At 40.6% G+C, this 19,691-nt stretch overlaps 1 protein-coding gene across 24 annotated transcripts in view; it reads left to right on the top strand.

Annotated features, from left to right (window-relative positions):
- The window catches only part of DTNA (dystrobrevin alpha), a 227,400-nt gene that overhangs the window by 185,532 nt on the left and 22,177 nt on the right, over positions 1-19,691 (top strand). For 9 of the 24 annotated variants that reach the window (XM_054189413.1, XM_054189402.1, XM_054189404.1 and 6 more), the window contains 7 exons: positions 2,023-2,100; positions 2,724-2,816; positions 9,593-9,680; positions 12,148-12,245; positions 13,614-13,727; positions 17,012-17,108; positions 18,580-18,600. In XM_054189413.1, coding sequence (XP_054045388.1) covers positions 2,023-2,100; positions 2,724-2,816; positions 9,593-9,680; positions 12,148-12,245; positions 13,614-13,727; positions 17,012-17,108; positions 18,580-18,600 — 589 coding nt within the window. The remainder of the gene's footprint in view (positions 1-2,022; positions 2,101-2,723; positions 2,817-9,592; positions 9,681-12,147; positions 12,246-13,613; positions 13,728-17,011; positions 17,109-18,579; positions 18,601-19,691) is intronic. The other 15 variants (XM_054189390.1, XM_054189414.1, XM_054189399.1 and 12 more) reach the window with 10 other exon arrangements.

Genomic DNA, 19,691 nt, shown 5'->3' with positions numbered 1-19,691 from the left:
GCACTGTTTCTTGTAATGACCTAGTGGGAGCAACAGACTGAGTGTATGCAATTTGTAGATGGTGCAAAGGTTGAAATAGTTACGGGAAGGAGTGCTTGGAGAACAGTTTCTAGATTAAAAAATGAGCTCAGTTGCAATGGTAGTAATTGATGTCCAAATGATCTGAAATCCGTTAGAGGAAACTCAGTAATTGTAAGTGAAAAGTGCTGTATCAAGGAAGCAAATAATCAAATAAAAGATGGAGCATAATTGGATGGACAGAAATATTTTAACAGAGGACCTGGCAGTTGCAGTGAACCACAAACTAATTGAAGTCAGCGATACAATTGTAGATTGCATCTGACCCTGGGGCATCATGTGGAAAGCCACTAAAACTCATTCCCTGGAGGAGGAGACATCTGCTTGGAGGTTTGCACCCAGTGTAGGGCAACAGCACAGGGACAAATATGCTAACCAGCGTGACAGAGTCCAGAGGAGACACACAAACATCAGAAAAGCTTAGAAAACAACTCATAAGAAGAGTTTGCACGATTTAAGTTTGCTTAATCAACTAAGAAGGAAATGGACATTGATAGACATGATATCAGTTGCCCAATGAGTGACGTTTGCTTGCCTGTCCCTCCACCCTATGTCACTTCTGGAGAATAGGAGAGAACTTATGGTTGGCAGAGGGGTCATCACACTGCACTGTTAGAAAGCAAATAAAAAACCTGCCCTGGGGTCTTTGGTCTCTCACTGTGGCAACATACGTATCTTTAAGACCCAAAAGCTGTATTTTGGGCTGAAATGGCACACCCTGTACCCCTTGAACGCGTTTTCCTTCTGTAACTGGAAAGAAAACATGGGTGAAAAATGTATCCTTCTAGATGGCATGGAGCATGTTTATCTGCATGGATATCACTTCAGTGGAAGCACAACACACATAAGTAGCGTGCTGATGGGCATAGAAACGTGAAGCAAGCATTTTTCCTTGATGTGCAGTACAGCATTTCATACAGCTATCTGCCAGATTCATTAGAAACCAATAGGGCTTGGGTTCTTATGACACCCTTCGGTACCATCCTTTTCAGAACCCCGCTACCAACCTTCACCTCCCAAAAGGAGGGGAATGGCGCACACCTTGTCTTACTGAACACTTTCTTTGTCCCAATATTAAAGGTTTTGATCTTCAGTCCATCAGAGCCACATCTGCTCAGATTTATCATGTGCATCTGCCTATACACACACCCCCTGCCCGGGATGCACAGGCGCATGCGCACTCACACCCATGTCTTTTCATCAAAGGCATTAACAGTATCAGTAGCCAAACCAAAAAATAAAGGCGAATAATTTTTAAAAAGAAGAAAGTAAAATATATTTTTGTTTCACTTTGTTGTTTTTTAAACCACAAATGCTGCAGCATGAAAGAAAAACTAATATTTCAATCTCTGCATTTTTAGCCAGTGTTATCTTACTGACACAGGTATTTTAGCATTGGGAAAGATGCAGTTACTGCAATCCATTAAATACTGTAACTGGGGGGGGAAAATGGGTTTGATGAACTATATATTTTTTTAAAACAGCGGAAGAACAGTACTTCTGAAATTAAATTGGTGCGTGCCATCACTGGATCTAAATAAGCACATTTCCATAGATTATTGAAACTATCTCATGGCAAATGTAGAGAAAGGCAATTTAGCTGTTATGGTGAAGCTATCCCAGTTTGAAAGCTGTGTTTAAGATGATGTTTATCTTGGACTCCACCTGGAAACTACACAGGCCTTCAGCTCTCCATTTGTGAGAGAAGCACATTTTGTTTTTTCTGTAGTGAAGGCGTTATAGTTTGCTATTGGAGAATGGGAGGGAAAACTCTAATTCCTGACTTTGTGTTTCCTGAAGTTTTTTAAAATTTCCTTAAAGCTTCTATTGTCATTTTATTCAGTCCAGGGCACTTGAATGAGTTTCTCCAAACTCTGTTCTGTAATGAATTTCAGACGTCATCACTGTTTACCCTCTTCTTAGTTTTCCTGTCTTATTAACTAGCTCTCCTTCCAAGAATACAGAAGTAGAACAGAGCAAACTGCTGGCTAGGGCTGCTCCAGCTTTCTTGAAAGGCAAAGGGTAAGTTAAAGAGAGAGTATGTTCATAGCTTTCACTAATACAGCTAAACCGAAACCTTTTCCTCTATTCCTCTTGCTTTTAATATATTCTATAAACATCTTTCCTAAGAAAACTGTGATAACCAATTAACCCAGTGAGCTAAGTTGGGCATGTTTAAATATGTATTATCTACAACTGGATGTGTGAGGTCTTGATCAGACACTTCTGAACAAATCCAATTTGTGATTTCAGTACATTAATCATGTGTGTAACATATGTATATTTAATGTATATATGCAATACATAATATATTAAGGCCAATAGTGCCGACCTTACAATCTGGTGTATTTTGAAGTAAATGGTACTGTACAGCTCCAGTCCATGGCCTGATCTGGCATCTCACTGATTTTTGGGGCTGGCTCTGTAATCGAGTGGGATTCTTACCATCTTAAGCCATTAAATACTTAACATATAAATTACAATAATAACACAATAATTTCTGGAGGTTTTTTTTTTTTTTCCTAAGAACACTTAAGTATTCGTTCCTAAATTCCCATTTCACAGTCTCACTTGCTCCTGCTTTCTCTGTTTATTTCCCTCTGTCTGTCTGGACTGCACCCTCTCTCCCTCCGACCCCGTTTCAGGTTACAGTACAGCCTCGATGTTGCAGACAGGCTGGCCGATGAACATGTACTCATCGGGTTGTATGTCAACATGCTGCAGAGCAACCCCGCACGGTTAGTGCAGGTTTGGCACCTTTGGGGAACCCAGGAAAGGGAACGTTGGTCGGCCAAATGCTCTCACTCTCTCCTCCTGGCTACAAGTTGAAGCAGCTCTTTATGAGCACTAACCTAAAGGGAATGCGTTGTGAATACAGGGTATGTCCTCCCAAAGTCGGTGGATTGGGGCAAAATTGCTGTTATTCTCTCTAGTGATGCTAAGTAGCAAGTATTGCAAGTAATTGCTCGGTTAAGAATGGTTATACAAATTGATTTGGGATACCATGCTTTGGGATACCGTTGGGACACTAGTCAGTGCAGGACTTGGTGACAGTACAGAAATCTTCATACAACGATGACCAACAAGTCCGTGTTTTCAAGGTAATGATTTTTGAGGTGATATATAATTTGTAGCTTCAACTTACCTTGAAAGTAAGAAGTGGTAATAGTATGTAAACAATGATAATAATAATAATAATAGGAATTTACTTATTAGCCTGGTGAAGGAAGGAGTTAATTTCAATTTTTATGTATGTCAGGCATTGTTTTTAAATCTGCCTGATTTCTGCATTGTTTGAATCTTGTATATAAATTTGCCCTTATCTTTTGTTCAGACTCAAGTATGTCTTGAACATAGTTTATGCTGGAATGAACACGGAGCTTTGTCTACTAAACCCACCTGCTGTCCGAGCACTTGTGGATGGTGGCATTGCGGCAGGCCATCCCAGGGAGGAGAAATGCTGGCTCGCCTCTCCAAGTGCAACAAAACTCTAGACTTTGCAGCCCTGTACCAGCAAGGTGGTGAGCAGTGTAGTACGTAGCTCTAGAAAACGTGGCACTGAACAGAAAACTGTACAGTGTTTCCAACAAAACTATGCTCATGAGGTTTCTTTTGAAACCTTCTAACCTAATGAACCCTTCTGTTTCTTGTACTGCTATTGCAGAACATTTCCCAGGTTAGGAGAAACTCTCCATTTACTCTTATATGTAGAAGGCAACAAGGAACTTCATTTGAACTTCAGTTGAAAATAGGAGTAATTTGCCATGCCCAGTGGGGAAAAAAGTCTGCCCTTCTGTTGTTCTGGATCTGCTTCTCTACTCTGTAGCTCACTGGAATGTGCCAGTGGGGAAAAAAAAGGCGAACTAGGTTTTAGTGAGGAAAATGAAAACCATTTCTTCAAAACAAAAATGTTTTGAAGGGGAGTTTCATTCCTGGAGAAGGACTTCCAGGAAGCAGACTTACTGAGTCATATATACACCGTGGCTGTGACAACAAGCTGTTGGGGGCATGTGTGTAGACCAGTCATTGCCCATCCACGATTGAGGACAGGAGCATGCTACCATTCGGTCTTGTTTGACAGGGAGAAGGAAATGTGGCCCTGCCTGCCACAAGTGACTGACTTGATACTGTTGTTCAAGAGGCAAGCAAAGAATGAACATGGGTTAGAGTAATTTTTGGTATTGGCTGGTTTGCCAGACATGGTGTTTTGGATGCCATGTCTATGATTGATTTAGCTTCAGTGAGGGCCACCAGTTGAATCCCCTGTGAGTGCCTAGCCTCATGTTTAAAATCTTCATCCTCTAAATTTTATTCAGTATATTCCAACCTGTTCCTTCAAGCTTTTGAGCCAACCTCACCAAGTCATGGTACATTTGTATCCAAATATGCATATAGAAATTGTGTGCCATAACATCCTTCAAATTTAATGTTTTTGAGGGATGAATGGAGAGTGACTGATAATGGCCTTAATTGTTTAAATAACCAATGCAAAGCATTGTACATAACATCTAATTACTGATATTAAATCAGTGCAGTCACAGCATCCTCAACGAGAAACAATATCTCAGTTATTTATATAAGGTACTGATTAGATTTTGACAGAAATGTAACTGAGAGGGACAGCAGTCTTAGTCATGCGTCAAACCATGCTGCATTGCCATTGTTTGCTTTACTAACAATGAGACTGGTAGTAGAAAAAGTGAATGGTTATATTTTGGTTAAGACAAGGAGAACAAACAGAACGTTGCCATCCTTGAAGGTCCTGTGTGAAGACAGTTTCCAGGAGAGGGAGGCGAGGCCTCTGCGGGAGGCTCAACTGCTGCGTCTCCTATAGCCTGAGGTGGCATCTGCAGGAAATGTGAACTCCTCCTGCCCATGCCCCAAAGTGGCTGGGTGCAGTTTGCCCAAAACCCACACAGCTGTGTTAGGATGGTGCTGAGTTCAAGTTACTTCACCCTGCAGCTCAATAGGATTTGGTAAATTGAGTAACGCATGTAGTTAGCCATAATCAGGTAGCTTCTGGTTTAGGGGAGGCTGCAGGCAGCCAGGTGAGCTGCTGTGTCTGCCTGGAGATACCATGTGTACATACCCTTACGTGCCATCACCTATTTGGAAGTCCTACTGGCAGACAAAGGTGAAAAGAGGAATGATTGTAGCTGGACTTCCATGTCTAAGTAAAACTTTGTGAGCATAATATATAAAATTATCTTGAGAGCAATATAGTAGCATTTCAAAACAAAATGAGGTGGGATGTTTTAGATATTTTGACAGGCTAATTTATAGTAGGTAACGATCAGTCCAATATAGCCCAGTACACCTTTTTTCTGTTTAAAGTGTAGCTAGTATTTATATTTTGATTTTTTAATTAATTTAATTAGTTTTCACGGCTTATCTTTATTTTTCATCTGCAGTTATTTGGTACCACAACTAGAAGTACAAGTTTTCCTTTCTTTCCCTCACAGGCTAATAAGCTACTTGAGGGTTTTTTAGAATCCAGTACTCCAGGGCAAATTAAGAAACAAGAGAAAGACTTAATTCATTATTTATAGTAACTGTTTGGGTAGAAAAAGTATCCCTTGGACAGTCATTTTGGTTAGTTTAATCATCATTTAGTTCATCTTTAGTGTCTGATTCTAAAAAAGAACTTTTAACTACAAATAGTTTTCCTTTTTGTTCATGTAAGTTAGAGACATTACCTAGTTTTGAGTATTAATTCTGCGTATTTCAATCTTTTCCTTTTCAGGTGCAGAAGAAAATAGGATAAAATATATTATATAAAGTAGGAGGTTATTTTTCTTCCATAGAAAGTTACTTTCTAATTTTTTTATGTTATACTGTGTAGTACTGTGGTGAGTCATATTTCTGTACTATAAAAGTGCAGTGCCATTCTATGGTATTTTAAAAAATGTTTATTAAGGGGATGTGCACAACAACTAACTCTAGCCAGTTGAATCGTCCCTTGAAAGAAGAAAAAAATTGAAACACACCGATTGCAGAGGAAACATATAGACATTTGGCTCCCGTGAACAGAGTTACTTTTTGTGATTATGCCCACGTACCTTAGTGGTATTAACATTTTGGTGGTAAAATCTTGGTGATTCTAATGTAAATGGCAAAATAACAATAGCAAAGGGCTCAGATGACGTGTCTCAGTTTGAAGTGCCTTAACACCGGGGCAATTTTTCAAAGTGTCAGAGATAAACAATCCTCAGAATAGATGTGCTGGGCTGTTGCTAGGACATTATTCTTCTAACCCTGAGGCTTAGAAACCTACCCTTTAATTTGTCAGTATTTTCTATCGTAAATTATTTATTAAGTGAAGGTTTGTAGAATAAGAGCGTATCATGAAGACCACACTGATACCTCTATTGCAAAAATTTCAGGAGGGACTGGCATTTCTGAGGCTTTTCTAACCAGCAGTGACATAATTTTGAGACCATCAGGGGACGTCCATATCACCTTGTTGCCGGGTCCCTACTGCAGAACAGGCTGATGTGACACATTTAAAGCATGAGAAAAAGCAAAAATCCTCCAGTGTCACTCCTCTGTTCACAGGCTATCATATTTTTCATCCTTTGCCTGGAGTTTTGAGATCCTTTTTTTTTATGGATCTCCTTTAGACTGTGGGATATTACACAGTTCAGCTAAAGCCTGAAAAAGAAGTCCGGTTGTACAGGCAATAAGATTGTATATTCACTCTACCTCTGAATGATAATAATTCTACCAGACCGAGTATTGCCAATAATTATAAAGTCTTTAAAGAAAGAGTCGCTAATGGAGAAGCAGTATTAAAACCATTGTTTAACTTTTTTAGAAAAGTAGGATCAGCAGCCGGATATTTGTATGCAAAATGTTCGTTTTCTTTCAAAGGGATGCCTGAATCATTCTCTCGAGGGTCCCAAATTCTGCACACATATTCATAATGTTTTAAAGCTTGTGTGTATTTCACTGCATCATTGTCCGTGAAGTTGCTGAAGTAAAAGAGAAGTGAATTATGGCACATCAGAACTCTGAGCCATAAAAGTCTTGGCAGTCAAGGCTAATCCTGCTGTGCATACCTCTGTGCTTAATGTTCACACAGAATAGGTACATTCCAGAATTAAATTTATCTCAGACACTGAAATTTAATTTACAAAGCTTTGGGGCCTGTGATTTGTGGCATTCATAGACCAAATTTGACACGCTGTTACATCTATTTTATGACATCCACCTACACATAAATATATATCAAAGACATTAGATAGCAAGTAAGAATCAAAAAGTTGCAGTGGCTTAGTTCATTCAGTAAAGACATTGTCTCAGGGGTTAACTCGCGTCTCAGAACTGCGTTGCAGATTGTGTTATGCCAACAAGTGGAACCATAATCCATTATTCTTCCAGGATAGATAATGTGGTTGCACATTGCTGTAAAAAGGAGAAATTGCTGTTTTCACAGCCATCTGTTAGGATATGATGTTTTAGTCATTATGGAAAAATTAAAAATGAAATACAGTGTCATGAAAGTAACCCTGGAAAGTAACCCTGGTTCACATGATTTTATGTGTCTGTAAGAGTTGCTTCCCCCTTTCTTTCTCTGGATAACATGTCAGGACAGTAGGCATGAGTACGTAAGAAGCAGAACTGCATAAATTTAGAAAAATACCTTTAGCTTGGGTCTTTTCAGAAAGTAAAACACTTATCCCACAAGAATCTGAGTACACATAGAATTAAGCTATATATATAACAAAATAAATTAAACATAACCAAAAAACAAAAACTCAGTGTTCATCTGCCACCAGAAGTCTTAAGTGCGGTCTGCCGTGCAAGCTTAGCTTACACCGAACCCCTCTGGGTCTGACTTTTCATAGCCTTACTGTTTTTCTAAACTGCATGTTTGTGGGCTCGTAGGTTATTGTCAGAATGAGAGGAAGATGGTGTTTGTCTCTTATCCCTTACCTCAGCAAGCCATAACAAATCCACGTGACACCCAGCTTTAGTTTAATGATCAGTGAATATCAAGCACTACTCATCTTTCAAACATAAGATGCACATTGTTGTTCCCCAACGTACCTGGGGTATGGACTCCCTGAGGATTTTTTTGAGAAATATTTCCTTTTCCTTTTAAAGATGCCGATTCTTCAAAAGCAGAACTTTTTGCACAAGTGCCATTTTTGTCTGGAGGACTTTTCAAGTTCAAGATATAATTTCTGGCAAAAATCAGAGTAAGATGTCCATGCCCCAAATAACCCTTGTTTTGTGCACTCTTTTGAAATGCGAGGCTCATTTGCCAGCAACCAGCCGCGTGCCCTGGAGATCCCATGGGTAGGGAGGTGTGTGCCTGACTCCCTTCAGCCAAAACACCGGAGTTGCCAAGGCATAAGAAGAAAAGAGGTCAGACTTACCCTCTGGGATAGTCTGCAGGCTGTCTTGTATTCCACACAACAAAGCGTTCTTCTCGCCTCTTCTTAGGGGCTTCATTTTTTTTCTCTTAAATATACTAAAAGTAACATGATGTAGGTTTCTAAATCACAGGATTATCCACGGTCAGCTAAATCCTCTTCATATTTCATTTTTTGACAGTTTATTAGTTTTGGTGGTTCTCTGCAAACTTCTAGATATTTAGAAATAGCAAAAGTTCTCCCTATATTACCTTTTTCCTGCTCATCTGACTAAATAATAGCCTCCGTTTAAAATAAGGACCGCGGGCAAGGGATTAACCTGAGAGAAATATTTGCCTTTGATATTGTTAGAAAAAAAGAAAGTAATAAATTTCAGTATTTCAAAGGAATTCAGCATATTTGTAGTAAGTTCTTACACTTTCTGAGTAATTTTTATGGAGACCAAAAGCACATGATCTTCATAGTCGGTGCTAGTAGTCTCCTGCATCCTGGCAGCAGGAGTTGGCTCTAAGTTAAAGTCAGTCCAAGTCTGGGATCAGTGGTGCAACATTGTGTGATTCTCTGAAATCTTAGCCTTAACTATCAAGAATCCAAGTATGAAAGAGTCTGATTATAAATTCCTAGATCATGTGCTCCATGAGGCCTTGGTAAGTGCCCTGCAAAACTGTCCTAAATAGTGTTTTCTGTTGCAAATCTGACAAAGCTTCTAAAATTGACCTCAGCAAATGCTGAGGTTCCCACTAGTACATTGTCCAAAAAGTAGTCGCTCTTCTAGGTGGTATGACAAAGCTATGAAGTAAAAACAAATGCTGACTAGTGGCCCTGACCACCTCCCACCCCTCCTTGGACAGAGTAGTCTACGAGTTGCATCTTGCATGGCCTTGGCCAGGGATTGCAGACTGCTGCTGTTTCCCCCTAAGGGAAGGTGCTGCCTGGCCCCAAGAGCTTATCCTTCCAGGGAAATCACCCTTCCACTTTTCCCCTTTGCTCAATTAACATCTGCCATTATTAATTTGGTGACATTTTGCTTCTAAATTCTGTAAGTGAGGGTGTCTGAGTGGACAGCATGACGGAGTAATGGTCTTTTTTGCCATGTATTAACATATCTTCCCTCCTTCCCTTCCAACCCTGAGCAGCGTCCTCGACAGCGCAAGTCGTCTGGATGAAGAGCATAAGCTGATCGCCAGGTATGCAGCAAGGCTGGCAGCAGAAACTTCTTCATCAGTAAGTGTTTTAATTAAAGGAAGGTACTTTCCTTCTGTCGTGTTCCAGGGGCTTGGCAAGATCTGGGAAATTACATCTGACAGTCTTACTGATTAATGGATTATTTTTCCCTATCCTTTTCATCAGACGTTGTTATGCTTTAGTAATAACACTTTTATGCGGTCCATTTAAACTGAAGAATCCACATACTAATGCATTTAATCTATATACTAATGCAATGGTATTTAAACAATTACAGCAAAGGGAATCTGACATCTTGAACTCAAGGAAAAGACTAGAAAATATTGTCTGGACTAGCTTTGGTTAAAGGTTAATGATTTACTGCCATGGAAAAATGGGCCGGTGAATCCATTTTACTCCTTAGTTCAAATATCACGGACACTAGGGCCCTAAGTGCTGAGGATTTTAAAGAATGATCTTCAGCAGGATGACCATAATGACCCCCTGCATTAGCCCTGGCTCCCATTTTCATTTCAGAGCAATGATTATTCTGCTCTATGTATCCCAAGATAGAAGGTGATGACAGGCTAAAACCTCACTAACTATATACAGGAATAAGAGAGTGAAGCAGGAACCTGATCAAAGTATGTAAAATCTTAAATGGCACAAATAAGGTCAGCCTAGTTACTTTTTATCCATCTCAGCACGTTTGATAGAACAAGGGACCATAAATGACAGTCAAGTGAAAAGCAGCCGGTCCAGAGTGCCAGGAAGCATATTTTCACGCTGAGATTTACACTGTGGGGTCAATTGAAAGGGCATAAACAGGCGCCGCTCTTCGTGTAAAAGCGCTGTGACGCATTCATCCGGAGTGGAGGCGGCGGAGATGAATCTGCCGCCCCGTGCAGCTGTCTGTCATGGAAGATTTCTCGCTACCTGTAGGGGAAAGAGAGGGGTGCTTCTGGTTTGCCAGCCCAGCCCAAATCAGTCCCTTCCAGAGGCGACACACATTTTTTTTTAATTTAAGACAACCTGTAGGTGATGGGCCTGTTTCTGAAGGACGTTAATTCTTTATGGGAGCAGGATTTCCCATTACATCTCTGGGTAGAAACTGGTAGAAATCAGTTGTATATAACATGTGTCTGTGATAAGGGGGAAAACTTAGGAAACAATATTTAGCTTTTAAATACAGCTGGTTTGGAGGAAAATACTGAATTTGTCATTGCCATCCACCTGTGCTCTTTGAACAAGAGAGACATAAGGAAAAGAGGTTTCTGTTTACAGAAATCTTTCCAAGCACAAGAGTGGCACCACATTAGGAGCACAGTAGAAATTTTTAAAGCTTTGCTAATGGTCATTCTGTTTTTTAAGGGATGAAATGTATTAATAACACTGGGCATTCCGGATAAAGATCCTGGTTCCCTCTGTATCAGTCGTGACATCCACCAGCATGTATCTGTTCTTCTTCTTTATGCACTCCTCTGTTTCCCTATGGTTGCAGTGTTAACAATGGGAAAATAGCAGAAAAAAAGGTAAATGGTTGCAGGCATAACGTACTGTTTCCCCAAGTGCTAACAAAGGTTAGGACTGAGATGTATCTTCATCCTTTCTGAGTGTCCACGCCTGCAAGGTGCCACCTCCTGGAGGAGGGGGGTGCCTGGTATCACATAAAATTGGGCTCCAGAGTTTGCATTTCACAGGGCTCTTACGGTGAGAAACACTCAGATCACAGCAGTAACCCGGCAGAGTATTTTTTAATGTCCGATTCTTTCAGGTTGGAGTTAGAAATAACTGAGTATCTTTAATAGCTGTGAAACTTTAAATGTCTTGCTCTGCATTGTCTTTGATACAATACTGAAATACAGGAGTGTGAACAAACAAACCAGTATTTGGTTTTTGATGATGAAGATGGTAAAAAGAGCATAGTCCTTTGAAGCTGTAGTGAGCACTGCCTACTTTTGTGAGAAATAGTTTAATTACCACTCAATTTCATTGAGGAAAACGAGAGCTTTCCTGACATATTGTCGAAGTATATAGGAAAATGTGGCCAAATGGACCACACAGCCAGACTGAAAGCTGAGTACAGCTTTCAGACTGAAAATAAAACCGTACTTTCAAAAGAAGGAAGCATCACCGCACTGGAAACACATACTCCTCTTTTTGGAGAGGAACGCTGTTTTTTGCTTCAGTGTATTCCTCTTGTCTGTAGTATTGAAATTAAGAGCCATATTACAGCAACTGCCTGCAGCAGTGCCATTGCCTTTTGCAACGGGTTCAGAGGAAGCTCCTTGAAGCAATGAATGACAGGATGGTAAACACTGAGTCTTATTTACTCTAGCACTTACCCTGCTTTTACTAGCAATGGAGCCATACTGGTACGAGCACAACATGGATGCTCTTTTTTTAGCGTAGGCATTAGCGTGCTGCATTTTCTGTAAGCAGATTTCACAGAACAGATCTGTGTTGAACACATAGATGCATGCTGGCTATTCCTCCTTCAACACAGCCTTCTCTTTTTTTGCAACAGCAGCAGGGTCAGCAGAGAGGGGCATCAGATATCTCCTTCACCATTGATGCAAACAAGCAACAAAGGCAGCTGATTGCAGAGCTTGAAAATAAAAACCGGTAAGCATCCCCAAGTACCTGGTTTTGTTCAGTCCCATATATTGTGTATGTTTCTTTGTTTCCTAACATTTTTTACCACCTACTTCTGTGCAATGTGCTCATACATGCGCATACACCTCACTCTACAAAAAGCATAGGGCACAAAAAGGTCTGCAGAATATGACAAAGGCTTTAAAATCCACAGCCACCTTGTGTTTTAATGAATGTACTGTTCAATGGCATGAAATAATCCTTGACACTTTACTGTTTGCAGCTGCTGTTTGTTAAGAGTTAAAAAAAAACCCTATCCTGTTTCAAAACCAGATTAACTTTGAGCTGGATCCTCTGTAGCACTATAAAACAGAATGATAAAAGGATCAGTCACACTGGTAATGTTATGCTCTCCTGCTTTTATTTGTGAAAAAGATGATTAAAGCTCTCCGGAACACAGTCTGCCTGGGAAGGGTCTGCAGAAAGGTTAGCAGCAAGTTAGGCTGCTGATAAATGAGACACTAGGTATGGATGTAACTGAGACCGAGAAAGGGTGTCCAGAAGAAATAGGCCAGCCGGCCCCAAAAAGGAGCGATGCCCGTTTGTTAGCAGCAGAGGGTCTGGCCCTGGGTGTCAGACTTGCCTGATGCCATGAAATGTATGGCAGCAGAGCTCTGCTTTTACTGCCGGACCGTAAAACAGAGGCCAGCCCAGACCAGATGGTTTCCTCTCCCAAACTCTGCACTGCCTTCTGTCGCCGTGTAATGAGCCACCAACTCCAGTCTCGATTTGTCTTTCGTAGTTTGAGGCTGCCTCCTGACCGTCTGCTATCCAGCACGTTGGGAAGAAGAGAAAAATTCCACAAAGGTTTCAACCTTCTGCTGCGGAGCTTTCTATTAGCCTTTTGACAGCGCTCCAGGGCTGGCAAGCCAGCCATAACAAGTCCTATTACAGGGCTCCTCCATGTATTGTTGACCTCTCTCAGATCTCTACTTACACTAAAAGTATTTTCTTAAGTGCAAAATATTTCCTCTGATATTCAAGAGGGGCCAGATATTATGTTAGTTTTTGTGAAGTTCATGTGATGCTTGAAATGTTCATGGGGAATAAATAGAAGAGAGCAACTTAAGTATATTGCTATTTCATGTCTGACTCTGATTTTTGGGGGTCTTGAAGAAATATTTCACTTCATGATGAAATCCTAAATGTTTATTTAAAAAATGTCCAGAGATCTGTCCCAGTGTTGAGGGCTTCTTTTGTTGGTTGGAGCCCGGTCATTATATCCACATTGATGAAGAGCTACATGCAGTCACAGTTTTTCTCCCCTTGCAATGTCCAGTGAGCTGGTTTTGTGGTAAATTACTGACTTGTGGTCTTCTGCTTATTCTCCTCCCCAAGAGAAATCCTACAGGAGATCCAGAGGCTGCGACTTGAACATGAGCAAGCCTCTCAGCCCACACCGGAGAAGGCACAACAAAATCCCACTCTCCTTGCAGAGCTCCGGCTCCTGAGGTAAGTCCGCAGCAGTAAAACCTCCGGCAATGACTGGGGCCCGCGAGTCATTCTCAATGACAGAAGAAATAAGAGATAAGCCTGGCTTACGGGTCTAGGCGCTTTTTGAGTAAATAGCGCAATGTGTATTTTTTTCTCCATTTTCAGTGCAGGCTGTAGTCCTAAAAGTAATTAAGCTTATGCTTTAAACAGTATGCATGAGGAATCTCACATGTTACTCATCTACATTAAATGAAGCATGTGCATTAGTCTTTGCAGAGTTAGGCCCTTAGGTCATTTGGAATAGGTCCCCACAGCCCTGTCCAAATGCCATTAATTATATGGGGAAAAACGTCGTTCTGTCAGAACAAATGCTTCTACAAAGACTTCTTGTTTATGCTAAAGTAAATGCAGAGCTACATGAAAATACAGCCAGAATTAGAAGTTAATTTTTGGAAATTCCACCCCCCGCCCTGATGTGTTGAACTGCAAGGAGAGGTCAGTTCTCTTCAGCCTGCAAAACCAGGCTGCAGAACGATCCTCCTTGTCACGTGGGGAGTGAGGAGTAATGTCCTCTGCAGCAGCTGAAGATTTAGAGGGTCATTTCTCCAATTATCCCACCAAGCTAAAAACATTGATACGGATGTGTCTGCAAGTTAATTAGGATACTCTACATGGATTTTCTAATTGTCATGTGTATCACATTGAAGAAGAACAATTGGCATTGGCTCAGATCTGTAGGCTGCCTGCAAGTCCTGAAGTTCGTGTTGTGAGAGCCAGACAGAGAATTCAATACGAAATATTCAATCCACTTCATGTAAACACTTTCTTTCTAGTGAAACAATGCTGAATTAAATTTCATCCCTTCCACCATAGAGCAGTTCTCTCATGAGAAGACTGAAGAATATTTTTGGCTACTTAGCCGCTCGTCACACAAGTAATATTTTAGTGCTCTGATTCATGACCAAAGGAAATTACTATAGAAATTGTGCTAAATTTTTAGTTTACAAATACTGTATGGTCTTATTATGGAGTTTTCCACACTAAAATATTTTTGTTTCACAAATAATTACATTTGCTTTCCAATCTGAAGACAAATTAGCTTCTTCATTTCTATGAGTGATTTTAGTATGTAATTACTTCTAGATATCTACAGGCAAGTGACATTCTGTGAGACATACAAAACTGACTGTGATGAAAATGTGTACACTGCATAAAATATACCAGTAATGTAGCTCCTGTGCATCAAGCCTAAAGTCTATTTTAAGCAGGTTTAGGAGATTAGCTTTCTATGTAGTTGACAAATAAAATTAATTATCCTTAAAAAAAAATCGAATTATTGTGCAGTGTTAGCAGACTGACTACTTAATTTTTCCCTCTTTTCAATTTTGCTACACATATTAAACGCATAATATCCTTATTTGAATTTCCTGACATGGGATGTCCCTAGGGCAGTGATGCCGAGTTGCTCAATTACGGTATCTTTTCTGATTTAATATGCAGTGTCAGAGTCAGAAAATAATTTTTAATCTATGGTTCTGTACCGCTTTGCATACCTTCTAAAGTGCTCACCATTTGAAAGGCAAGAGATTGGCTTTTGATTTACTGTGGAACTTCGACACCGCCTCAAATTCCTAGACATTTAGGATGTCACGAGGCTGTTCTTACCATGTGTAAAACAGCAGGACTCAGAACAGCAGCACTGATTTACGACTGTTACCCCACAGATTTTTGGGGCTTGAAACAATTAGAGCAGTAGGGCAATTTAGTTCATATAATAGTAAGAAATGCTGGAATCTGTAAATTACGTTGTGGGTACCTGTCCCAGCATCTTTCACTATCTGCTGTAGCGCTGCAAACTCACTGAAATATGAGGTTCTGAACACAGCGTTCCTTCACATCACCAGTGCTGTCTTGGAGGCAGGTTGGAAAGCCCATTACTTGAACTTGCTTTGGAGTACGGCGGGAGAAAAAAGTCGGAGGAGCGATCTGTGCGTTGCACGCTGCTTAGATCCTCTCTCCCCACTGAATGAATCTAAAACCCAGCAGAGGTCTGTGCTAGGACCTGCCACTTGAAATTACATGGACAGGGTATCTTATTTTTATTAGCGGTTTCTTAAGCTCAGTTGCCTTTGTCCAGTTCATAGCATTTCCAACCATTACATGCCTAGAAAAGAAAAGCCAGGCAATTTGTAGCAGAAAGTAGATTAATCCTCCAGAAGAGTAGATGCAACCTGGCAGTGTTACTGTATGATCCTATTATATAGGTGAGAGATAGCACGCATGAGCAATCCTGTAGAAATCAGTGTTGCTTTTATCAGTAACTGCTCACTTACAGAGAAGGCTCAAAATCAGGGTTTCATATTTCCCAAAATATAGGAAATGTAATTAGTCTTATTGGTTCTGGTGCTTTTCCATTTAGGATTACATTGTCATATTTTGTAGGTAATACAGGGCTAATGACATAGTGGTTTTATGTTATTTGCAACGCAGTAGTGTATAAAATATACCTAATATGTATGTTTTTCAACAGTAATGTTGTTAATTACATCATAGCTTCCAGGAGGCAACAATTTTATTTTGTATGTATGTAGGGACCTCTCACTCAATTTAGTGGTTGAACCCCCGTCCTGTGCAGCGGAGCTGTGCAGAATCAAAGCTCTTCCCGTTTATGTGGGCACAAACTGGCTGTCGCACTTGGAGTGGCTCAGTGTTCACACCACCATAGGACCAGCGCTGGACTCTGACTCCAAAGGGCTATTTTCAAGCAGTTATATCTCTACTATGTGATAGCCTTACTCTTGCTTCCAGAAAAAAATAGCAACAAAAGCAGATCGGTGTGGTTTTCTGGCTGAATTTCGGAACTCTCGTAGCTTCTCTCATATCTCACTTTCTTCAGCGCCCCTGCTGTAATTTCCTGTCCTTCAGGGCATGGCTTTAATTTCTCCTGTCGGCTAGTTGAGGTTATTGACTAGAGGGATCCAAAGACAAAAACTGACAGGCATTCCCACAAGGGAGTATAACACAAATTTGTTTGAACCTCATTTGTTCATTGGAGAAGGATCTCTGTCAGTGTCTGTCTTTTTCCTAATCACTGTATTCTGTCCCATGAATATTCTCAGTATGAGGTAACTCCCTAGCTTTCATGTAGCCCCGTTTCTAAGCACTGTACTGAATTCATGCAGCATGTTTGCTTTCCTGTGGTCTGTAGGCATGTACCTCATAGTCAGGCTGGGGAACTGATGCCGTTAAAAGCTGCTGACACTGTGAGGGGTAAGCTCTGATCGGATCTGCTTGTTTCTCAGACAGCGGAAGGATGAGCTGGAACAGAGGATGTCTGCTCTCCAGGAAAGCCGAAGGGAGCTTATGGTTCAGTTAGAAGGCCTCATGAAACTGCTGAAGGTAAGGAGCTCCACCGGGTACTACCAAGGAGAGCAAGCAGAGTAAAGCAAGAGAGGAGAGGAAGGAGATAGGGCGACAGAAATCTGCAGAACTTCACTATTTCTATCCATAAAATTTGGTTTTGTTTCCTTCCCTTTCAATTTTTTGCCTTAGTCTTTCCATTTAGGGGTTTCAAATGATGCTCAGATTTTATTGTTCCTGTAGCAACACTGCATCATCATTGTCACCTACTGTTAAGTGGAGCATCAGAGACAGGCTCTGAGCTATTGAAAAATTAATACAGTCCTTTAAAAAATACTGCAGCATGGTGCAAAACAGTCCTGTTTTGCTCTTTAGTAGAAGGATTTGGCCGCATCTCTGGATTTCAGGCTAGTAATCTCTGGATCAACCATTTGACAATGTCCAAACACAGAATATTTTGTGGTGCAGTTTCAAGTGTTTTTCAAGTTTTCTCTGTTGAGGACATCAAATACCAAAAAAGAAACAAACTGACATGTAAAACAAGTTAACTAATAACTGTAAGAAAAACAACTCAGCGCTGTACACTACTACCTATTCCAGCTGACAGTCCAGAAATGCTTTTGCTATTTCATTTAATTTCACCCATTCAGTTGCCATTCTGTCAGACATGCCATTGAACAACCACATCCAACTCTCTGATCTTAGAGATGCTTCCCCAACACTTGATCGTTATCATAAATACAGAAACAAGCCCTTGTTAAACAGATGAAACACATCTCAATAAAGGATCTCAGTTAAAAATGAAGATGTCAAAAAGCATGTGCATTTTTAAGACAGACTAGGGTAAGATGGAAAAGGTGTCCATCTTCGCAGAGTCCAGCCCTATTTTACCTGATGTGCCTCAGGACAGATGATGGCAGAAGTTCACCTTGGAAGAAAGTGCTCTGAATAGCATAAGAGTCTGTTTTGTTGCTGGCCACGCCAGGTAAAGTGAGTGCATGGAAATTCAGTGCAACTCGTGTCAAATGTGGCACTGATAAAAGCAGAAATAATTTCACTGAAATCCAGTTAGCAACATACATTCGCATCAAAGGATGAGTTTGACCCTTCATGTCATTTGCATCTCCTCAGGCACAGCCACAATGCAGGAATTGGTGGCACCTGAGCAGCAGTAGCCAGCAGATTTTTGGGAGCTGGAAGTAGATGGGATACTTTTTGTTCTACCTATGAAATGCTGCAGTGCTACAACTAGTAGTCAGAGCTGTCTGCTGTCATTGCACTGCCTGGACAAAGAAAATTTTGGGTGTGAAAAGATAGTAGCTTTCTGCACGCTTTGCACTGTTCTGGTGTTTCCAAGTGTGCAGAGGTGGGACCATAACCTGGTGAAAAACCTTCAGCTATCTCGACTGTACCTTTAACCCTGTACTCCAAATTTTGCTTTGTTTTCTGTTCTTCACTTACATCCTGGCTAATCTCATGTGCTGATCTTGCTGATCCTCTTTTTCTTTAGGAAGAAGAATTGAAACAGGTAGTAAGTTACCTCCTTATTGGAGGCCTCACTAACTCCTAAAAGTGATTGTGTTTCTGTGATTTATTTACTTCCTTTGCTTGAAATGTGTGTGCGTTCTTTTGACCAAAATTAATATTTTGCAATTCTTTCACACATTATTTCAAAGTATCTTGGGGCAATTTTCACAATTAAACACCTTAGTCCTCTAGAAGGTGATCATGGCTACAAAGAGTCTTAATCTTTTTCTCACTCCTCTAAATAAGAGCACACAAGATACGGATACAGAAACCAACACCCAAATGTAATGAAAGCAACCTAGAATATGAATTAACACTTCTACCATAGATAACATTTTGAAAATGTTATGAGAATTTTGGAACTTTAAGAAAAACATAACTGAGTTTAAATTAGACCAGGACAATGAGTTTGAAATCCCACTTTATCCAAAAAAAGTCAGGGCATTCTGTGCACATCTTTTAAAGTTGACACTGATGCTAACAATGAGACTTCAGGAAAATAATGTAGTTTCTAAATGGCTTCTGCAACCTAGATCAAAAAGGGCCAGTATTTGTATTACTGATGGTAAATTTTAGAAGATTTGATTGTCTTGGAGCTTTTTAGTGTTAAAATGGATCTTGGAAAGATATTAGGCTAAAAAAAAGCACTTTTCAGACAGCAGTCTGATTTATAAGTCCGATAAAAATGTTTCATTTTAATAAAACACGCTTCCTCTTGCTTTCATTAGCAGAAGTACAGTCACAGAATCACAGAATGGTTTGGGTTGGAAGGGACCTTAAAGATCATCTAGTTTCAACTCCCCTGCCATGGGCAGGGACACCTCCTACTAGACCAGGCTGCTCAGAGCCCCATCCAGCCTGGCCTTGAACACTTCCAGGGATGGGGCATCCACAGGCCTCCCTGGGCAACCTGTTCCAGTGCCTCACCACCCTCACAGTGAAGAATTTCATCCTGATATCCAATGTAAATCTGCCCTCTCTCAACTTGAGGCTGTTACTCCTTGTCCTATCATAACACTCCCTCCCCATCCTTCCAGTAGGCGCCCTTTAGGTACTGGAAGGCTACTGTAGGGTCTCCCTGGAGCCTTCTCTTCT

Source organism: Rissa tridactyla, chromosome 2 (genome assembly GCF_028500815.1).
Source record: "Rissa tridactyla isolate bRisTri1 chromosome 2, bRisTri1.patW.cur.20221130, whole genome shotgun sequence".
NCBI classification, from domain to species: Eukaryota; Metazoa; Chordata; class Aves; order Charadriiformes; family Laridae; genus Rissa; species Rissa tridactyla.
The sequence above is the reverse complement of the archived record's forward strand: the minus strand, read 5'-3'. Positions and strand labels throughout refer to the sequence as shown.